General features: G+C 53.1%; 1 protein-coding gene across 4 annotated transcripts in view; it reads left to right on the top strand.

Annotated features, from left to right (window-relative positions):
• Window positions 1-21072, top strand: part of PLXNA1 (plexin A1) — a 115609-nt gene that overhangs the window by 32619 nt on the left and 61918 nt on the right. For all 4 annotated transcript variants that reach the window (XM_038148800.1, XM_038148802.1, XM_038148803.1 and 1 more), the window contains exons 4-6: window positions 17114-17254; window positions 19261-19361; window positions 19779-19902. In XM_038148800.1, coding sequence (XP_038004728.1) covers window positions 17114-17254; window positions 19261-19361; window positions 19779-19902 — 366 coding nt within the window. The remainder of the gene's footprint in view (window positions 1-17113; window positions 17255-19260; window positions 19362-19778; window positions 19903-21072) is intronic.

Genomic DNA, 21072 nt, shown 5'->3' with positions numbered 1-21072 from the left:
GGGGGATGAGTCAGCTTTGATGCAGGATGTGTAAGCTGTGGCTTCTTATTTTAAAAGAGGGCAAAAATTTGCTGCCTTTGGCATGGAGATGGAGGAGCAGGGAATGGGGAGGGGTAAATGTGCTTGCTCAAGCTTCAAAGTGTGGTTCACCTTGGTGGCTACAGGCACGCCATGTGGCGATGTGATGCTGCTGCCCTTTTGCAGGTGTGCTCCTTAAATTGTGCTAACTCGGTTGTATGGCAGCATCAGCATTTCTGGTTGGAGGCTGTGGCAGGGCTGGCACAGCCTGGGTTGGCACCCACCACCTGTGGTCCCTGCTGGATGTGCTGCTTGGCGTGCCTTGAGCACGTCCCCCTGCTCTTTGGCCACTTATCCCAGAGATGGAGCCCATCTGTGTCCCACCCTTCATGGAGTCCAGCAGCACAACTTGCCTTCCCTTCTGCAGCCTCATCCTTCCAGACCTCATGCAGCTGAGGCTGTCGTTCCCCATTGCCTGCTCACTTGGGATACTAAAAGGAGACTGGGCTTTATTTTGGAAATGAAGGTGATAAAGAGCATCCAAACAGCTCTGGTACTCCCCCAGACCTTATCTGCCTGGGTGGCTGTTGTTGCCTCCCTCCTGGGATGGAAGAATCCCACTCACCTCTGCTTGGCTTTGGTTCCCCCTTCCATGTGCTGTCACACCTGTGTGAGCACCCTCACCACGGTGCTGTGAAAGCCTTGGCTAGAAACCCAGCCCAAATTTCCAGGTACGTGATTTTTCAGCTGAGACTTGGCCCACTGTGCATTTCTGAGTTGAGCCAGAGGTGACACCTCATACCTGAGGACCAGAGGTATTTTTGTAGAATATACTGAGCTCCAAGTCTTGCCCTCAGTGTCCCTGCCATGGGTGGCAGCTGACACTGGTCAAGGCTGTTGAGTCAAAACTGTTGTTTTTGACCCCTCTAACCTCCCAAATTCTGTTTACGCTCAAGACCAGGGAGAAACAGAGAGAGAGCGAACGTTTTTTAAATAGCTTGCGAGTTTCTGGTGTTGTTTTTCATCGGGAAAATGATAGTTATATAGAGGCAGTTAATTGGAGGAAAAGTTTCTGGTAATAAATGTCAAGAATGTTTCAAGGATGGTTTGGATAAAATACACTTTTTTAAAAGCCTCCCAGCAAAACAAAAGCCTTACCCTATTTTGAACCTTGCCAAAGAAAAACAACTACAAAACTTCAATTTCTTTTTTTTTTTTTTTTTTTTTTTTTTTTTTTTTTTTTTTTTTTTTTTTTTTTGTGTGTGTGTGTTTGAGTGTATAACGTTGAAGTGCTTTTTTTCCTGCTCAGCCTGTGCTCCTTAAACAAAAGCATGTGTTTTCCTGGCGTGGCTCCCTGGAGGCAGCTCTGTTGGAGTGGAGGGCAGGGGCTGTGGAGGTGATGGCTGCACAAGTCCAGGCAAGTCCTGGTTTTTGGCAGGAGCTGGAGTTCTCCCTTTTTTGGGGCGGGGCAGGGGGAAGGGAGGGGGTAGTGGATTGTGGTCAGTTCCCTTCTCCTGCCTACATTTCCCAGTTCTTCTCTGTGCCAGCAGTGGGTGGTGGTGCCTGCAGCCAAAAGGAGGAGCAATCCTGAGACGTGTGGAGTACTTTGATATCCTGGGGCAGAAGGTGATAAAGGAAAGAATGAAAGCTTCAGAGTGATGTTAGAGCCTTGGCTGCCTCTTCCGGAGCAGCCATCGCCTGCGGCTTGTGGGCTGTCAGTAACCCCGCTGTGCCTCTTGCTCCCTAGAGCTTGGGGAGTTGGTCTGGCAAAACTGACATTTTATGGGGGAGGCGATTTCCTAGTGGGGATGTCTGTTTCTGTGCATGCTCTGAAACATCCCTGGGGTGCTGTGGCTGTGTGAACCTGCCAGCGAGCTCTGCTCACCCCGGAGAAGCCGATCCCTGCTGCGTGCTGCCTTCCAACCACAGCCATACCTTTGGTCCCAGCTGTGGGGTTCAGTGCTGGTGTGTTTTTCATAAAGGCTCTTAATCACATACAGGATGTTTCTGTTTGTTCAAGCAATGGAATCACACAAACAACCCACCCCCAGTTTGGCTTTCGCAGAGCATCAGCTGCTCAACCCAAGTCCTCGGCAGAGCCGGAGCAATCCTCCCCTCTCCTCCTCCAGCTCTGGACCCAGCAGTGCGGCGAGAGCGCGCCTTTCATGCTGTGGACATGCCCTGGAAGGATGCCCGGCGCTGGGGACGGGATTGCTTTGGGGTTGGGAGCTGGGCTGACTCATCACGGGGTGCTTGGCCGAGGCAGCAGCAGCGTCTCGTGGGAGCCGGCAGAAAAGCTTGGAGACCTCGAGCCAGAACCAGCCCTGAATTCTGGGGGCTCGGCTGCAGGCAGGCTGCACATGAGGCGTGGTGCCCCCCGACTCTCTCCTGAGAGGAGCATGGTGGTTTTTTGGGTGGGTGGGAGGTGGGTTGCAGACTCTTCTTGTTCCTGGCGCTGGGGTTGTGTATTTGTGCGTTACCCCAAGTACTCAGTCCTGGATGGGGACATCACAAACCTGCCACTGCATCACCATCTTTTGCTTTGGGTTTTGTCCTTCGGGGTATTAAGCAGAAGGAGAACAGGAATGCGTCAGGGTGGATTGAAATAAAAAAAACCACCCTGACTTTTCTCACTCCTGTTGCGTGCATTGGTCCCATGGCTGCCGTTTCCATGGTAAAGCAGCGGGCCTGTAACCCAGCCCGCCCCGTGCTCCTCAGCATTTGGAGGAGCAAAAAATCCTCGGAGATGACAAGAATAATTTAACGAGCCATTAACGAGAGTGGGGGAAAACACCGGAGAAGCTGAGCAGGGTCGGGGTGGGGGCGAGGGGAGGCAGGGCTGGCTTTTGGCAGGGAGAGGGTCACGTTGGCAGCCTGCTCGCCTTGCCTTCGATGTGTTATGAAGTTTTGGAGGTTGCTTGAAAAGTGTCTGGGGAGCGGTGGCGAGCCAAGCGGGCTGCGGGCCAGCTCACAGCTAAACATGTTGTTGTGTAAAATTGCAGTCAATTAATTTAAGACCTGCCAATTTCAACTGCAAAGCGCTAGGAGGTTCTGTCAAGTTTTCAATGGGATAAAAAGGGGGAAAGGGGGATTAGTTTTCAGCACTTGGACGGGCAAATAGTGATCCTCTGCCCAAGCCTGCAAAGCACCTCCTCCTCTCTCTGTTTCTTATGCTTGCAGTAAACTCAGCCTCCGTTGATGTTAAAAGTCCTTCTGGTGTGTGCTGTCGGGGCTGAAATGGCTGAAGGATGTCAGACCTGGTGATCAGAGCCTGGTGATCTGCTGGTGACCATTTCAGGGCTCAGGGAAGCACTGGCTGCAGGGGGATGACCCACTCCCCTTTGACCTTTCAGTATTCCTCCTCCATAGTGTTGTGGGGAGTATCCACTCTCTGGCATTCCCAAAGTGGTCTTCCCCAAACTTACTAATTTCTGAAAGCCTGCAGGTCCTGGGCATGCTGGGTGGTACACTGACTGTCTGAAATAGAGGAGGAGCTGGAGAATGCTCAGGGCAGGCCCAAGAGGTGCCCTATGTCTCCTGTGTGCTGGAGGTCAGTCCTCTCTCACGATGAGGGCATACTCACCATGCAAGAAGACAACCTGCCCCAGGGAGCTGATGGCCAGGTGGGCACAGTAGCTGAACCCCAAAAAGGCTTATTCCCCCCATTTCATGGTGGCAGTGGGGCGGTGCTGCTCTGCACAGAGTCTCTCTTTCTGGTGGTGCCCTCCTTCCAACTACTCCCTGTGCCTGTTACCCTCTTGTGCTGCAGGAGCACAGCCCCCCCAGTAATGGGAGCTGGGCTGAAAACTTTGCTGAGGTTTTGCTCTCTTTATGGGAACTTTGATTTGAAAAGTGTTTCCTGGGCTCTGGGGGTGTGTGTTTGTATGTGCATCTGCAAGCTGTTTTTTTTTTCCTTCCTTTTTATTTTTCCTTATTTTACCAGTTAATGAAACTTCTGAGAAAGTGCAGCTCTGCTGTGAGTAAGAGTCATGAGACTGGTGGGGCGAGCTGGCTTTGGCTTGCTGAGGGTTGAGCTCCTTCTTGGGGCTGCTTGAGCCTGAGATTTGTGCCTCAGCTCTTCCCTGTCCTTATGCCAGCCTGCTTTTCCATCCACAAACACACTGTACCTTAGATTTACTCACATATGCTCATGCATCTTTCATTCCTGCAGTCTTATACCCGGGCTTTTGCTGTCACCTCTGCCATCACAGCTCTATGTCCCCAGGACACCATCTCCAAGCACTGTTGCTTTCTATTTTGTCATCAAAGGGTGTAAATCCACTTCTCCCAGACTCCTGGGGCTCAGAACCGGCTGCATACCCCACCATGGCCCTGGGTTTGTGCTTTTCTGAGCCAGGGCTTTGTGCTTTTCTGCGTAAGGCTTTGCTCAGTGCCTGTGTGTGTGCTGGAAGGAGCTGCTGCACGTTCCTGCAGGGCTGCAGGCTGCCTGCTCCTCACTGCTGGCAGGAGAGGGGATTTGGAGGCAGGTCCCTCTAGAGCCACGCTCTGCTGCTTAGGCACTGCTGTCTGCGGACTTCCCCAGAATATATTAAGCGTAATTTCCTCCTGCTTCACCGGAAGCTTGTTAATATTTCACTGGGGCACGGGGGCAGGCTGCAAAGCCCACGCTTCAAAGGAGGGCAGCTTTCAGCAGCTCTGGGGTTGGCTTTTGGTTTTCCCAGCTCTTTCTATGACTCGTTCTGTGGTTTTGAAAATAGGTAAAAAACCCCAACCACCCAGCTGAGGAGAAAGCCCAGGCAAAGCCCACCAGGCATGCCTTGCTGAGCCAGGCTGTGGCTGGCTCTACTGTCTGCTCAGCTCCGCTCTTCCTGCACTGACATTTGGGGAAAAAAAATTGTAAATTCATGTCTGGATGCTTTGTGAGCTCACTTGGGTTTGAAATGGCTGGGAGGAACCCAGTGCAGCCTGGATGTGCCCTACGGCTGCCAGCATGGCTTGTGGGAGGGCTGAGGTGGGTTCCTCTTCCATGAGAGGAGATTTTTGGGAATGACTTTTAGGGAATTACTTTTGCTTGATCCTGGACTCCACAAATCGGAGCAGGATTGGCCCTCCCGGAGCAATAACAGAAGAATTACTGCATTGCATGGGCGTCTTTATGTGTTTTTTAAACTGTGCCTCCTAATTATAAATAATGGCTGCGATATGAGATATGATTATGATGGATGGTGATTCTGTATTCCATGTGCATTAGCGGCTTTAACCTTGCCGGGGTAATTATGTCTCATTTCAAATTCTGATACTATTTATTTGAGGTAGGGGACTGGGAATTTAATTTCTACTGCTTTGTCTTTTAGTATTATTATTATTATTTGAAAAGGATACCTTCGCAAAATTGTTTTTTAATCATTCCCTCCAGTTGGCAGCACCAGTTTATTAATATTTTCAGTGCCCATGTGGGGCTGTTTTGGAAATGTTTGTAAAGGTAGATGTTTTGGGGGAATGTGAAGCTGAGGGCTGATGTATAAAAGAGGAGCTATTCCTGCAAGACACCAGTGTGCACCCCACAGCTTCAGTCTTCCCAGAGCAGCTGCCTTTGGCACTGGCTGCTGCTGACCCATGTGTCTCTGCCAGCCTGGGCTGCCTCCTCACATGAGGTCCCTGGAGGTCCAGGAAGGGCTGAGCCATCGTCCTGCCCACCCCTCACCATCTTCGATGGCACGTTTAATTAAAAACCGCATCAACCCGAAGATTGGGCACGTGGTCCTTAATCAGTTTGAAGTCTCTGTGAGAATAAAGTAATTATACTACTCGTTTGGTTACAGTAATTAAAACTTTAATTAACATCATTTCCCACCCCTTGGCCTCCCTTTACAGATATTCAGGCGTGTGATGGGTGTCTGCCAGGGTTGCATCTCAGAATAAACCTGTTTATGCTTCTGCCTGTCCCCATCTCTGTTCCCTCCAGCACCAGGCTGGTAAGGTCCAGCTATTCTTGACCCTGGCCCAGCTCTCTCCAGGCTGCCAAGTGTCAGCTGCATTCCTGTGTGGGAATGCTTCGTGGCCAAGGTGCTAGCAAGTCCTGGTGGGTAGCAGCTCCACTTGATGTCCCCTGTAAGTGCTGGGAATGGTGGAGAGGGTGGTGGGTGTTCCTTGAAGATCTTCTGAGAACTTAGTTTTGAATGTGGTATGTGGTTTGGTCTGGTCTTAGCAAAATCTGGGCTTTCAGAGAGCAGCCCTGCATTCCCAGGAGGAATTTGTTAAGGAGAAAGCCAGGCTCTTCATTTCCCATTGCATGCACCTGCAAGAGCTGAGGTCACAACGATTTGTGGCTGAGTGCTATCACACCTGGAAAGCTCAGGGTGGGCTCCAGCCCCTCTGCACACCATTTTGCCCCCCTGGGTAAAATGTGTCGCATCACCCTGTGGTCGGTGATGGGCTCTGTGTTGGCCAACAGGACCCTGTGCTCCCTGGGAGCCTGCAGAAGGGATTGCTGCCTGCAGAAGCAGGGCAGGGAGTTCTGCATCAGTTCCAAAGGAAATCCATGTTGTGTAAAACCTGAGCTCTTAAATATCTTGAGCAGCATCCTTAGGGAAAGCAATCTCTATATTTAAATCTTCTCAATCTCTCCTTCAAAATTGTTCTGATGCACAGACTGAAGGGTCTAATTTCCATCCTGGTTTTGAACAGGGAGCCCACTGCAGACAAGTGGTTTTCTTTGCTCTGGGTTCTGCATGGTGGGGAGCCATGGCCCCATAGCTTTTCCTGGGCTTTTTGGAAATGTATAGAAGGTTCTAGTGTAGCCAGAGATGTGGCTCTCTGCATTGGAAATGGTGTAGGAGGACCAGAAGCTTAGAGTATGGGAATGAAATTTCAGAATGTGAACAAAAAGGAAGATCAGGGAATTTACCATCAAGAGCTCAAGCTGGAGTGAGTGAGAGGATCTAAATCTATTTCAAGTAAAATATTTGCAGGCACTCTGGTGTGCTCAGTGTGAAGCCAGGCTTAGCTGGCTGTTATCACCAGGATCACTGGCCATGGAATGTTGGAGGATTTCTTCTCTAATCTTGAAAGTGTTTGTGTTTGGATCAGGGACTGTTTTATGAGGAAAGGCAGGACCTGGAATTTTGATCGTGGCATGTTGATAGTGGAGCTGATGATCAGAAAAGGTTAAAAAAAAGTGTGGCTGTAACTTTCTGTCTTCTCCTGATGACATGAGTTTCATTCTCTTGGAGTCCATCAGGTAATGCATGATTTTGTCATTGAATCTGTTAAGAGACTCTGCATGCCCAGTCGTACTGCCTGTGCTGGCTCTTAATATTTAATGTCACTGTGCCCTGCGATATTTAGACCCTGATTGTTTATTGCTTATCAGCTCCTCCCGGGCAGTCTGGTGTGATTTGTCCATGGAGATAAAACACCAGGACAGCCCAGAGCTGCAGTAAAAAGAGGACTGATGGGTAGGAAGGGATCAAAGCTGGTGTTAAATGGGTGAAGCTGAACCCGCTGTGCTATGGGTGTTGTCCTTCTCCCTGTGTGGAGGTGAATGTGCAGGGGATTTTGTTCCTATTATAGTCCCTTGCTGCAGGAAATGGCTTTTGGCTCTCATGCCATGGAAATAGTGGCTAGTGCACTTACGTGGCTGGAGCTGAATGAGTGGGAGGCTGAGATGGGGGTGCAGAAGGTACTGGACTCTGATGGATGGGTAAATCCAGACATGTGCCACCGTGCCTGCTCAGGCAGCCCCACTGGAACAGGGGTTGGCTGGTGCTGGATCTGTGTGTGGGGCTGCTGGGGTGGGCACTGGGGTGGGAGGGGAGCTGACATGGGGGAGTAGCCTGAAACAGATCCCCCCTTGAGGTATGCCCCTCTACAGCCCCCACTCTGTGGGCTTTTCCTGCCACTGGCTCCTCTGTTTGCAAGGCCAAAGCCCCTGCCTAGTCCTCAGGCAGCTCCTCTCTCACTGCTGTGTTGTTTAGGGACCAGGAAGGAAACAGCTATTTTCCTGGAGCTGAGAGGGGAGGAGAGATCCAGCTGATCTCCAGCTGTGCTGCAGCCCTGGGAGCTGATACTTCCTCCCTGACATGTCCCTGGTGAAGGGCTGTTGCCCCCTCCCTGCCTTTTTTTCCCTGGAAATGGGGTGGTTCCCATTCCTGTTCTCAGGGAGCAAGGCTTTGAGCCTCTGGCCACTGGCAAAGACTTTGCCTGATCATTGCTCCATGTCCCAAGTGGGCAGGATGGTGAGGGTGGTGGGACAAGCCTTTGGCATTCATGTTGGGGTTATCTTGGTCTGGTTGCATATGTGGGCAGAAGCTGAGGGAACCTCAGGAAAGAAGGTTTATGCTGCCCTGTTGAGCTGAGCAGAATCATTAAGAGGTAAATAATTTGGGTGTGCAGAATAAATAGCAAATTCTAAGCTATGGAGAGGCTGGGGCTGGTGGCTCTGGGTCTGCTCTGCTTGCTGTGATGGGCTGTGTGTCAAAGGGCACTAGTAGCCCAGGGTTTGGGCTGGTCCCCATGTGATCTCTGGAGGAGCCAGTGCTTGGCAGTCGAAGAGATGGCTTTTGTCTTGAAAACTCAGTATTGAGTCCTTCAGGTGAGAGCTTTCTCCCCAGGGCCTTCTCTGGGAGGTTTAGGTATTAACTCGCCCCAGGCTGGTCACGTGCAGTCTGAGTCCTGAGGGAGCTGGGAGGGTGACACATTGCCATGGCTTCATTCATGCCTTTCATGCCTGAGGCCTGCTGGGACTCTTGGGATGCCTACAGTAATTAATGAACAGGAGAAAAAATAATCCAGTATTTCTGTGATGTGCTCTGCCCTTCACTGCTGTCACCCAGGACTTTATTTTTACATGGAGAAGAGCAGTGGGATGCAGAGAGGAGACCCCTGTTGCATTTTGCTTTGTGCACTTCCTGCCCTTACCTTCCATTTTGCAAGGCTAAAATTCCTTCCTACCTCCAGAGCTCCCTCCTTTCTTCCCAAGGCTTGAGAAAAAGCAGGATTGTCTTACCTGCCTGTGCTCCTCTCCCTTGCAAGGGACATTTCTTCCGTGGGATGTGGTGCTGGGATTTCACAGGATATTTTTGCTGGAATGGGCACAGGCACTGTGTTGCTGGAGGCATAGTTTTGAGACCCTCTGAGGCTCCCTCCCTGGGGAACTGATGCCCTGACAGCTGCCATGCTGCCCCCAGGGACACTCTGGAATTCCTGTCAGTTCTCTTTAGCTTCAGGGGAAGAGCCCTTCATCCAGATCCTGCAGGGCTGGTGGCTGCAGGCACACTCTGTGCAGAGGTTGAGTTGCATCACTGTTGCTTGGCCGACGGTGAGCAAAGACTGCCACCTTGCCAGGTCATAGCATCACAGGGAGAGGTCCCTGGGGTCCCCCATCCCCTTCCCTTGTGCCACTCAACAGCTACCAGTGCCTCCTGCCTGATTCCTGGACGCCCCAGGGCAGTGCCTACCCATTGATTTGCTTGTTGGGGGCCCCCTGTGATGGCCTCAGCCCTGAGCGATGCTGATTGGGAAATAATTGCAATAATAATAGAGATATTTTCTCCTGAGTGACTAGACAATATGAACTGGGCTCTGAGCCAAGAGGGTTTTGAAGGGCAAAGCTGAGAAATCAATGGCTCAAGACTGCCAGAGCTGCTGTGGGGCTGGGGGCTGGCAGGGATGGGGATGGGACCTAGGGCTTTATTTGGGATGAAAGTGGGGCAACTGCCTTAACCCATCACGCATTGTGTGGCTCCCAGTGGGAGCCTGTAATTCCTCCTGCCACTTCAGTGTGACTTCACCATCCATCAGTCCCTCCCCCACCTGGGTTTGACTCTGCCAAAGGTGCTTCTCCTGTGCATTATCCTGGCACTTGCTCCCTCTTTCCAGCAGTTCAGTTTTGGTACAGAGAGATGGGAAGGATTTTTCTGACATTGTCTTAATTCTGTCAAAATTGCTGGAACGGTGTTGTTGGGCTGTACTCGCCATCCTGCTGATGGAGCAGTGCTGGCAGACCTGGTCGGAAGAGATTTTGGGAGGGTTTGCAGATGGTGAGCATGGAGCTGGTCAGTCCTGTGCTGTGCTATGTGGGCTGGTGCTGGTGTAACTGGCTCTGCTGAGCCCACTTAGCATGGTGGAGCACCACTTGTGTGGGTGGCTGAACAAGAGGAAAAGATGGAAATGAGTTTAAATGAAAGGAAAAGGCGGTTGAGAAGTTCTGGGGAAGGCGTTGCTGTGTTTTGGGGTCTTGCTGGGCAGGGTTGCTGCCCTGCCTCCTTCTCTCTTCTCTTTGCTACGGCAAACCCCAGTGCTTCACCAGTTCCCACCCCACCTCCCAGAGAGGTGCAGTGAGTGTGTCAGTCCTCAGCCCACATGGCTGAACTCAGGATCCTGCCTGGGGATGACACATTGGCAGTAACACGTGCTTTGAAACCAGCTGGTGAACCTGTGTCACATCTGCCAGTGTCGGTGAGGTGCTGGATTTGTTGCTGAGCATTTGAGCATGGATTTAGATTAATTATCTCTTTTTTTTTTCTTTTGCTTTATTGTACCAATATGATTAAAGCCCCAATATTCACCAACTCAGGGTGATGTTAGGCAAAAGCTTGGCTGGTACTCATCTTTATCAAGTGAATGGATTTCACTGAATGGAATCGGGCAGCTTACCTTGCTCCTTGGCAGGTTAGTGATGAGGCAGGAGCATCCCAGCCCTGTGTGAGCCATCAGTGAAGCCTTCTCCTGCAGGGGAGGTGGAGAGGACAGAACCCAGCTCTGCCAGATCCGAGCAGCTGCCTGCCTGTCTGGCAGGAGGTGTGTGTCTGATCCTGGTGCATTCCTGTGCAGGCAGCTGCCGGGATGGCAGGGAAGGGGCTGGCAGCCGCCTGGGGGGGCAGTGGGAGCCGGGGTGTCGGCTGCCAGCCTGCCCCGCATAGCTGGGATGTTTCTGTGGGGCCCATCCTGTCATCAGCCCTGGGACAAGCCCCTGTGAATGCATCCCCACAGCCCTGCCCGTGGCCCTGCTGCTGGCTGTCTGTACCCTTGCTCTGGTGTCTGGCTCCTGCCCCGTGGCACAGAGCACCCTTAGGGTCAGCCCTGGTAAAGCGAGGCTGGGGCACTGTGAGGGTCAGCCCTGGTAAAGCGAGGCTGGGGCACTGTGAGGGTCAGCCCTGGTAAAGCAAGGTTGGGGCACTCCCAATGGCAATTTCCTGGTTATCTGAGCAAAGCCAGAGGCAAATCCTCACCACCCTGGACACCAAAGTTGGTAACCTGAAATACAGTGGGAGGGAGTAGGAGCCACTGCCTTGACCTCCCTGCTCTTGACCCCCAGCGTGCCAGTGTCCCCCTCTCCAGCAGTACCCAGCTCCCGAGGCTGTGTCCATGGCATAGATGATGCCATGGCCCTGCAGCTGCTCCTGTCCCTGCCTTTTGCTGCACCTTTCTGGGTGAAGGGAAAAAGAGAGTGTGTCTCCTTGGAGCAGCTGATCCAGAAATTTAATTTAAACCCTTTCCCTTCCTTTGGAAACTGGAGAGGGGTGTGTGCGTGGCAGCTGCTTGTCCTGGGGAAAGGCATGTGGAGGGGCAGCTGGTGTCCCTGGCCCCACATTCTTACTGCCTTGGGGTGAGCCCAGGCCATGTGCTGAGGGACTATGCAGGCTGACCCCCCCAAGGCCATCCCTTTCCCCAGGAGCCCCCCGGCTGGATGTGGGATGTGCCTTTTCCTGCTTTAGGCTTGTCAGCGTGGTGTTGTGTGACACTACGCAGCAGCTGTCACCTCTGCCTCAGTGTGGCCAGGCTGTGTAGGCCCTCTGTTGCCTCTGGGAGGTGACCCATGGCTTGCAGGGGCAGCTCTGCCAGGACCCACTCCTCTTCTGCTTATATTTGGCCTATCCTAGGCCTTTTGGGTGAATGGTGCCAAAATCAGAGCAGAATGCTGGGGGTGTTCACACGGCCCTGCTGTCAGGGAGGGACATTTGCAGCTGCTGATTTGTGTGTGGGAGCCTGGGGCTTCCATGGTGCCTGGGCTGTGAGCACCAATGGCCTTGGAAGGGGAAGGTTTCACTCCTGGGGCTGCACTCTGCCCTCCACCCGTGGCAAAACATCTTCCTCCTCCCAGCTCAGCCATGGGCTACAGAGCTGCTCACTGGTAAGATGACAGGGCAGGAGGGGACCAGGACATGGGCACAGGTAGGGCAGGGTCCCCTTTCCAGCAGCATCCTCTCCTCACAGTCGTGTCTTGTCTCTGCCTGTTTAATCTCTGTCCCCAGTGGAGATCATTGGGGCTGGGGAACTCTGTGCTTCCCTCAGCGTGTGTTGAGAGGGAAGAGGGGAGGCTTTGAAATGCACTCCCATAAATAAGCCTTTCTTTCTCGTTGCCTGTCAGTACCGTGCGAGCCCCGTGGAACTGGAAAGGGTCCCCGTGAAAAGGCTGCCGAGTGTGTTTCAGGCAGATAAGTCCCTGCCTTTGAAGTGTGGCAGGCGGGCAAAAGCGCCCTCCTCTTGTAGCTGCTGCCAGCCGCTGCGAATTAATCACAGCCCTGCACAGATAAGAGTACAAAGCCTGACTGAGCACTTCTCCTGCCCGGAGGAGGGGACTGCGGGGGACTGCTGGGGACCAGGATGGGGGCTGGAGAGCCTGGAGGTGGGGAGATGTAAGGCTGGGGTGGGAGCCTGCCGGAACACTGTCTGTGGGCAGTGCAGAACCCCCTCTTCCCGGTGCTGGGCTTAGGGGGTCCCCTGTGAGATTGGGTCTCTTGGGGACCTTCTCCGTGGGCCCCCAAAAATGTGGGTTCGGTTCTGTGAGGAGCCAGTGGCCCACCCAAACACCTCCCAGACCCCGCACAGACCTCTGCTGGCATGTGTTAAATCCAAAAGCAGCCTTGGCATGTCTGCAGCTGCCTTCCCTCTCCAGCTGTGCTTCCTCCCTCTCCACCTGGTGTCCCTGGCCCAGACTGAGCTGTAAAGCCCTGTCCTCCTCTGGACCTGCTGCCAGTGCTGGGTGGATGCCAGGTCATGGCTGCTGGCCCACGTTCCTCTCATTGCCTGTCTTTCCAAAAGTTGGCTTCTCTCTGCCTCGTGCCCGTTGCTGGTGCTGTAAGGATGTTGGGAGATGTTTCTCCTGGCAGTTGGCTGATCAGCAGTGGTTATGGCACTGGGGAAGTGCCTCCTCACCTGGACAAGCCTGAAGGGCGTCTTGCCTGGGGAGAAGCGTGCTGCCATGCAAGGAGCTGTTTCTTAGCAAGGTGACGTACTTGTCTCCCCCAAAGCCTTGTATGGGGTGGCAGCTCCTTTCTCCAGCCAAGACAAAGCCATCCCCAGGAACTGTCTCTGGGTCTCTTAGGAGAGCACTTTGCATTTGCCCAGCTGGGGTGTGCAGTCACTCATTACACCAGGGTCGCCAGGGATTGGGGCGTTGCCCCCCATCCTTTCCCTCATCCTTCCTTTGACAGGGTTCTCAGCTTCTGGGGGTGCAGGTCTTTAACCCCTTTTAGAGTGAATTTATGCTGGGTGCTGGCCCTGTGGGGGTGGGCTCGTTGTTTGAGTGAGGAGGGTGTGCACATGCAGAGCAGCCCCTGGGCTTGCTTTGAGATGATTCACTCAAGCAGGGAGTTTATAATTTCATGCCTCTGGCCCTCCCCATGTGCTTAAAAAGGCAGCAGCCCTTCAAGACCCTCACTCCTGCTCCTGTGCCTCAGTACAGCCCCAGGAGCTGGCTGCCCCTTGGGGCTCCTGCAGCTCCTGGGAGGAGGCACCACCACCGAGCTGCTGCCTGAAGCCAGCCTGAGGCAGGCAGGAGTGAGGGCAGGAATCCTGAGCAAGAAATTAGTGTGAGTAATTATTAGTATTGGGTAATTATATCAGCGTCAGGATGAGGAGAAAGGTTAATATGTTTATTTATTTATTTATTTATGGTAAATGTCTTTTCCCCTGGGTGGGAAGGCAGCCAGGGTGGGCAGGAAGGAGAGTGTTTCTGAGGGGGTCTGCTCTGATTAAAATGCATCCTCTCCCCCTTTCCCTGCTCCCAGCTACCCTGGATGCAGGGAGGGGGAGGAAAGCAGCCCCTTCCAGTGTCTGTAAGAGATGGGAGGCTCCTTGTGTATTCCTTGTGCATTCCTTGTGCTGCTCTACCATGCTGTAGTCCAAAGAGCCCATCCTTATCCTGCTGGCCAGGATGGGCAGGTTCATGTTGGGCTAACCCTGCTGGAAAGGCCCTGATGCTGGATTTCCACCCCTGTCTGCACAGCAGTGGGTGCTCTGGGCAGCTGGGTCCTGCATGGCGCGGGGGAGTCTGGGGTCTGTCTGCTCGCACAGGTTGCTCGTGGAAGTTGTGGATGCCCAATCCCCAGGAGTGTTCAAGCCAGGGTGGATGGGGCTTTGAGCAACATGGTATAATGGAACCAGGGAGTTGGAACAGAGGTGTTAGAACTAGATGAACTATAAGCTTCCTTCCACCCAAACTTTCTGTGATTCTATGATCTCCTCATACTGGAGAGGAGTGTTAGGATGCATTTTCCTACCACGAGCTAAGTCACAGTCTCCCTCTCTGCCCTGCTCTTTGGCCAACCAGAAAACATCTTGATTACCAAGTCTTCCAAATTTCATTTTCCTGATTCCCAAACACACCTACAGGTTATCCTCCACAGGGGAAGAGGTGCTAGAGAGAAGGGTTCTTGTGTGTGCATGGCCCCACCAGAACATCCTGACGTGTGTCAGGCTGGGTTCCAGCCCCGCTTGACTACTGAGAGTATTTTTAGGTTCTTCCTGGAGCCTCAAATTAACTGGAAGTGCTTCATGTCTGTTGTTTTTTTAATACATCTCTTTCTCTTTCCCAGCACTGCACAGTGCAATAATGTAATGGGGAAATTACCCCGCTAGTTAAAAATTACTGCCAGCGCGACACGCAGCCATAGATCTATTTTAGAAGCAGGGTAAAACTGTATCGATTATTCTGTGCCGCAAGTGCTGCCCATAAAAGGATTGGAAAGGTGTGTTTGTCACTTTGCCATAGTGGGGTGGGGAGATGGTGCCTTGCTGGGGAGTGGAAGGGGTGCTGCTCCCTGTTACTCTCCTCCAGACAGCTGGCTTGGGAAGGACTTTGTGGGGGAGAAACTGAGAGTTGGGAGTGGAGCAACTTGTGAGGAGATGTGGGGAGGCAGGGTTGTGCTCTGGGGGTGATGCTAGGTGCCACAGAGGCACTGCTGGGTAGGGGTGCCACGTGGCCCTGTACTATGATCTGTTTGGAGTAAGAGCACACATGGTCCTGGACCTGAGCAGAAAGATACCCTTGCTAGAAAGGCAGGCAGAGGCTTTAGCATCTCTGGGTTCCCCAGCATACAGTGGTACCAAGTGCGAGGCTGATGGGGAGCAGAGTCTGTGTGAGGGTCTAGCAAAGGATGCTGAGAAGGTGGGAGGAATACCATGACAATTTTGGGTTATGGTGAAGGCTCTTCAGTCCTGTGGAAGGAGATACAGGGGGTTTTTGGCTGTGCTGTGAGCTCCCAAGAGTTAGCCTGGCCCTGCAAGCCCAGTTGTCACATCCCTGGGGAGAGGGCAGCCCCTTTGCTCACTGCTATGCAGGACTCATCTCTCTCTGGTTGCTCAGGGGTCCCTTTCTTAATTAAATACATTTGTTTTGTAAAACTGCCTAAAAATAATCCGGGGCTGGTGCATGCAGGAGGCTGGCAGTGAATCAAAGGCGCCGCTCTAATTAAACGGGCCCCGGTTTGTTTGTGAGCCGCATACATTTCCATGCTAATCAGCTGCACACCGGGATCCTGCTTTCCCAGCCCCTGTCCTCCTGATTGGGAACTGTGCAAATGCTGGCAGCAATTTACTGCAGGAGCAGGCAAGGTGGCCAGGCTGCTGAGGTGGCTGCCGTGGGGGCACAAGGGGTGGTCATGGATGTGCTGGGCTGTGGGAGTGGGTGTGATAATCAGGGCAGGGTTGTGGGATGCATTTGGGGGGGTGCTTCCAAGCAGCCAATTTGCCCCTCTTCTGTGGGGGGATCCTGAGTCCTGCAGATGGGGATGCTGGACCAGGTCTCTGTGTGTGCCAGCAGCAGCGTGGAGATAATCACAGGTAGAGTTTGCTTCATCTTGCTGGGCATGATGCTTCACTGTCTACCACTGGGATTTTTGCAGAATGTATGGCTGATGTGGCTCCCATCCCATCCCATCCCATCCCATCCCATCCCATCCCATCCCATCCCATCCCATCCCATCCCATCCCATCCCATCCCATCCCATCCCATCCTCTGAGCATTTCTCTGGCACTGTCCCCCTTGAGGCTGTGCCATGCCCTAATCTGGGGGTATCACAAGTAAGGGCATGAACACCAAGTACTTCTGGCTCATGGAGGTGCCAGTCAGGGTATGCCAAGTGGCAGAGCTGAGTTTAGCCCTGTGTGGTGTGTGTCTGCAGCCTCACGGTGCCTCCTGATGTGCTGATCACCAGGACAGCCAGGAACCGGCGCGCTTAGGAAGAGCTCTAACGTAATTGTGAGCCACAAGGAGATTACAGCCTTTGCCATGCTCCTGCTTAGGGAACAAAGGCGCTCTCTGAACCTCTGTTGACCTCCAACTTCCTTGAGCCCCTCTTGACTTCCCCGGTCACGAGTCCAAGTGTTTGCTGTGATGGATGGGCGGACGGGAGCCGAGCGTGCCGCAGCGTTCCTGCCTGGCAGGGCTCGGGGCTGTGTGCTGTGCGAACTGAGCTGCTCTCAGCACCGCTGGGGCAAGATGGGGTTTGATGCTTTGCTGCAAGATGGGGACTCATCTGCTCCATGCTACACCTTGGAGGGGCTTTGGGGCTGAGCAGCAGCACATAGTGGCGTGCAATGTGAAAGCCAGGGATGTGTCCTCCCTCCCTGGAGAGAGATGAATGCCATCAGCATGAATGTGGTGCAAATGCACCAGACAAATGAAGTAAGGCAAGGGAGGCATTGCAGTTTGGTCTTCTGGAAAGGGTTGGGATGCTTGCAGAGCAGCTGATACTTTGCTGTGCTGCAGGGGCTGTGGAGTCACCCCATTGGTGTGGGATGGAGGGGTGGTGTCCCTAATGGGGCACATTCTGTATCCCACATCCTGGGGTGGGGGCTGAGGTGTGTGAGGGATCAATGTGATGCTCATTCCCCCTTGCTCTCCCCACAGATCCTGGTGGACTTGCCAGCTGAGAGGAAGCACCAAGCTCTGCAGTATGAGAATGTTGTGGCTCACGAAGGCAGCTCCATCCTGCGAGACCTGGTGCTGAGCCCTGACCGTCAGCACATCTATGCCATGACTGAGAAACAGGTAAGGGGAGGGGTCAGCAGTCCTCTGCTCTCCTGACTTGGCAGTCCCACACTGCAGCCCTAGTCTACAGTCCTGTGTGTTGGGAGGCCTTTTGGGCAGCTCTTTAGGGGGGCTGCCCTTTGCTTCCTGGGATTGGAGCTGCCTAGGGACCCTGGGGCAGCTCCTCCCTGCTTCTCCCTGCAGAAACACTGTCCTGAGGCTTTAATTGTTAGCAGCAGCTGCTTGAAATTCCCGTGGTCCCTGGGGACCAAGGGCTTCCTGACCCTTCCTTGCTGTGAGTGGCTGGCCATAAACCTCCTCCCTGTTTTGGCCATCCCCTCCTGAGCAAGGGTTTTGCAGGTCAGCGGGAGCTCCTTGCTCCAAACAACTTTTTGTCCTCTGGAGCAGTTGCTTTTGCATGACAGGGCCGAGAGAACATAGGGCTGGTGCACCCTTGCTGCTGGTGTGCACCCTTTGGTCCCTGGCTGTGCTTGTGCTGTGCTGTCATCCTGGCAGCATGGTCCGAGCACACGATAGGAAGTTTTGGCTGTCTTAGTGTCACCATGATCTGTGGGAGGGCTGCTGGTGTGAGTTCATCCACCCACGGGCTGAACTGGAGGGAGTGAAGTGGGTTCCTGTCGTGCTGGTGACACTCTCTGGATCTGGTGTCAGCACACCAGGCCTGGTAGGTGACACAGGGTGGCTGTGCTGGGGTGTGCTGTGCCTGTGTCTCCCAGCACCTCTGCTCCTCTGCCCAGCCAGAGAGGTGAGTGTGTGTGAGTGGGACTGCAAGCAGCGCTGGGAGCCTCACAGTCTCCTGGCCACCAGCCCGAGGCCTTGGGAGGGGAAAGGACGATGGAGCAGGAATGTAGGTTTGTCTAGACAGTCCTGAGGGGACAGCAGAGTTCTTTTCCCCCTCCTCCCAGTGGCTGTTTCTGGTTTCTGCTCTGCTGCAGGAAACATGCAGCTTTCCAGGTGGGGCAGAACCTGCATTTGGGCTCCTCCATGCAGCTGTCCTGGGCTGTGTTTCCATCCCTGGCTGTTTCTGTCCCAGAGCTTGCTCAGATGAGCTTCCCCTCTGTGGGGCAGATGTTGGAGAAGTGGATGCCATGGGGGCAGTTGCATTGACCTGGACTAGGGATCTCTTCCAGGGACCACCACAGTTTCTGGGACCTGACACTTGTCTGTGCAGGGTCAGGGGCTGCCAGGGGGGTTCCCTCTGCTACTACCTGCCAAAAGCAATGTCAGGGACAAACAGATGGGAACATTGCAGGTGTCCTCACCACTCTGGGGGAACTGGTTGGCCAGTGAATCCCAGCCATGTAGACATCATGCTGAGCCTGTGCCCTGCTGTGCTCTGCTGTGCTCTGTTTGGAGGGAGAACACCCCAGGTTTAGCCTTCAGCAGAGAAGTTTGCAAATTTTAATCCATGAGTAAGTGCTGCCCCATGGGAGCAGTGGGGAAACTGAGGCACAAGCACGGCAGGCATGGGCAGCTGCTTGGTGCTGCAGATTCCTTGTGGCAGGCAAGCAGGAACCCCCTTCCTGCACCCCCTCCCTGTCCTCCCTCTTCTCCTCCCCTCTCCTTAATAAAGCCCACTCTCTTCCCTAGTACGCTCGGTGTTATCAGAGTGCTGGTGGAAAGTAATTAAATGAACAGTTGTAACAGAGCTCGAAGGGCTTGGAGAATGAGGGGATTTTAATCAAATCTGGAGGAGCAATTAATAAAGGGCTGGTAACCCTTTCAGAGCAGGGCTGCAGCAGCCATGGGGTGCCTGGCTGGCACTGGGAGCCCATGTGGAGCTGAGTTGGTCCAGCCCCCTCTCAAATACTGCTAAGGTGCCACAAAGAGAGGAACTTTTTTTGGAGTAAAAGTCTCTCTGGGGTGGGAATGTTGCCTGCAAATGTGCTGCCTCTCCTGCCTTCCTACTAACAGGCCAGGGTGAGCCTGTGCTGGCTCTGTCTCTGCCATGTCAAGGTGTGGGCACAGCAGCCTGAGCCCCTTCACTCCGTGCCTGCTCCCCACAGGTGACGCGTGTGCCGGTGGAGAGCTGTGAGCAGTATGAGAGCTGTGAGCTGTGCCTGGGCTCCCGGGACCCCCACTGCGGCTGGTGTGTCCTCCACAACATGTGAGTACAGCAGCATTGTCCCTGCAGCTGACAAAATGTGTCCATCCCCCCTGCTTGTCTCCTTGTGGGCATCCCTCCTGGACTTTGGCCCCAAAATGCTGAGAAATGGAATGGTCCAAGGGGTCAGTCATCCCCTCCTGCGGTGCCCAGGCTGTGCTTAGGAGCCTCCATGCATGGGGAAGCTGCTGCCAGGGCCTGCTCATCTTGCCCATGGGCTCCTGGGTTTAGCATTCTTGTGCCAATAAAAAAAGGGAATATAAAATACTGAAGTCTCAGGGGAGAGCAGAGCTCCAGTACGGTCATCCTCAGTCCCTACCTGGGCATTTTTTCCATGGATGTTTGCCATGGTGCCAGCCCAAAGCCCTGCAGGACCCCAGGGGATTCTCCTCCTCACCACGGTGCCTTCCTCCCCCGCAGCTGCTCCCGCAAGGACCGGTGCGAGCGGGCGGACGAGCCGCAGCGCTTCGCCTCGGAGCTGCGGCAGTGCGTGCAGCTCACCGTGCAGCCCAGCAACATCTCCGTCACCATGTCCGAGGTCCCGGTAAGGCACCTCTGCTCCCGCTGACTCCTCCCAGCCACCTCCTGACCCTCTGGAGGCTGCGGAGGAGGCAATTAAAAATAACTGATGACTGTACCGTGAGTAGGGAAAAAGGGGAAGAGAGGTCTGAGACGAAGCAGAGCGAAGTGCAAGGCATTGATGAGGGCAGGCCGTTGGCTCCATATTGATGGAGATAGTAAACCAGGTGATGATTATTCAGAAATGACATAACTGAGCAATAAATACTTCTCCATAATAAAGCATGACCATCAGAAATGCCATTCATAGGCCGGCAGTCTAGCTCTAGTTCAATAGCCTGTCTCTGACTCCAGCCTGCAGTAGATATTTTGGGATGAGACTTTGATGCTCAACTTGCTGCTCTCTCTCTGTGCAGGCAGAAAGGATGAGGCACTTCCCTGAAGTATTTTTCAGGCCATTAGCACCACGAAGAGAATAAGAAACAGCAAATACTAGTAATAAACTGCCAGGTCTAGATATCTGGCACTCAGGAATCCTAAAGAAGTTGGCCAAGGAGTTCTGTGGCCTGGGGATGTGCGTAATAATATGACCTTGTAATAAATAACCGAATGTTGAGAAAAGCCTGAGAAAGACAAAAGGTGCTCATTTTTTTTTTCTCAGATGCATAAAGGGCCAAATAGCCAGAGACTGCTTTGTTTTACTTCAGAATTAGAAGAAGAAAAGAAAAAGAACAGGTTCAGAATACGCCCGATAATGATTTAAGGATGGGAATATAATTTAAGCCAGTCAACGTGGGTTTGTGTTTGACAAACCCCATTTTGCTCTTTGGTGAATTTATGACTTGAATTAGAAGAGGGACTGTGGGGATGTGATGTCTTTAGGCTCCTACAAGGCTTTTGACTTGGTACAACACAACGTTCTGATTAAAAATTAGCATTATACAATATTGATAAAGCACATGTTAAGTGGATTAAGAACTGGCTCCGTGACAGATCTCAAAAAGTTCTCATCAGAGGGGAATTGTCACTGGATGGAAACAGTTTGGAAAGCACTTTTGCAGGGGTAAATGTTCTTTGGTAATGTGGAGATAAATGTGATATGGCTGCAGATGGGACCTGCTGGGGTGCTGGAACTGGGGGGTGGTGTGGGTGAAGTTCCTTCAGAGCAGGTGGGTTTGAGTGGGGCTGTTTAGCA

The sequence above is a fragment of the Motacilla alba genome, chromosome 12 (assembly GCF_015832195.1).
Source record: "Motacilla alba alba isolate MOTALB_02 chromosome 12, Motacilla_alba_V1.0_pri, whole genome shotgun sequence".
NCBI classification, from domain to species: Eukaryota; Metazoa; Chordata; class Aves; order Passeriformes; family Motacillidae; genus Motacilla; species Motacilla alba.
Note: the sequence above shows the minus strand (reverse complement) of the source record. Positions and strands in the feature narration are given on the sequence as shown.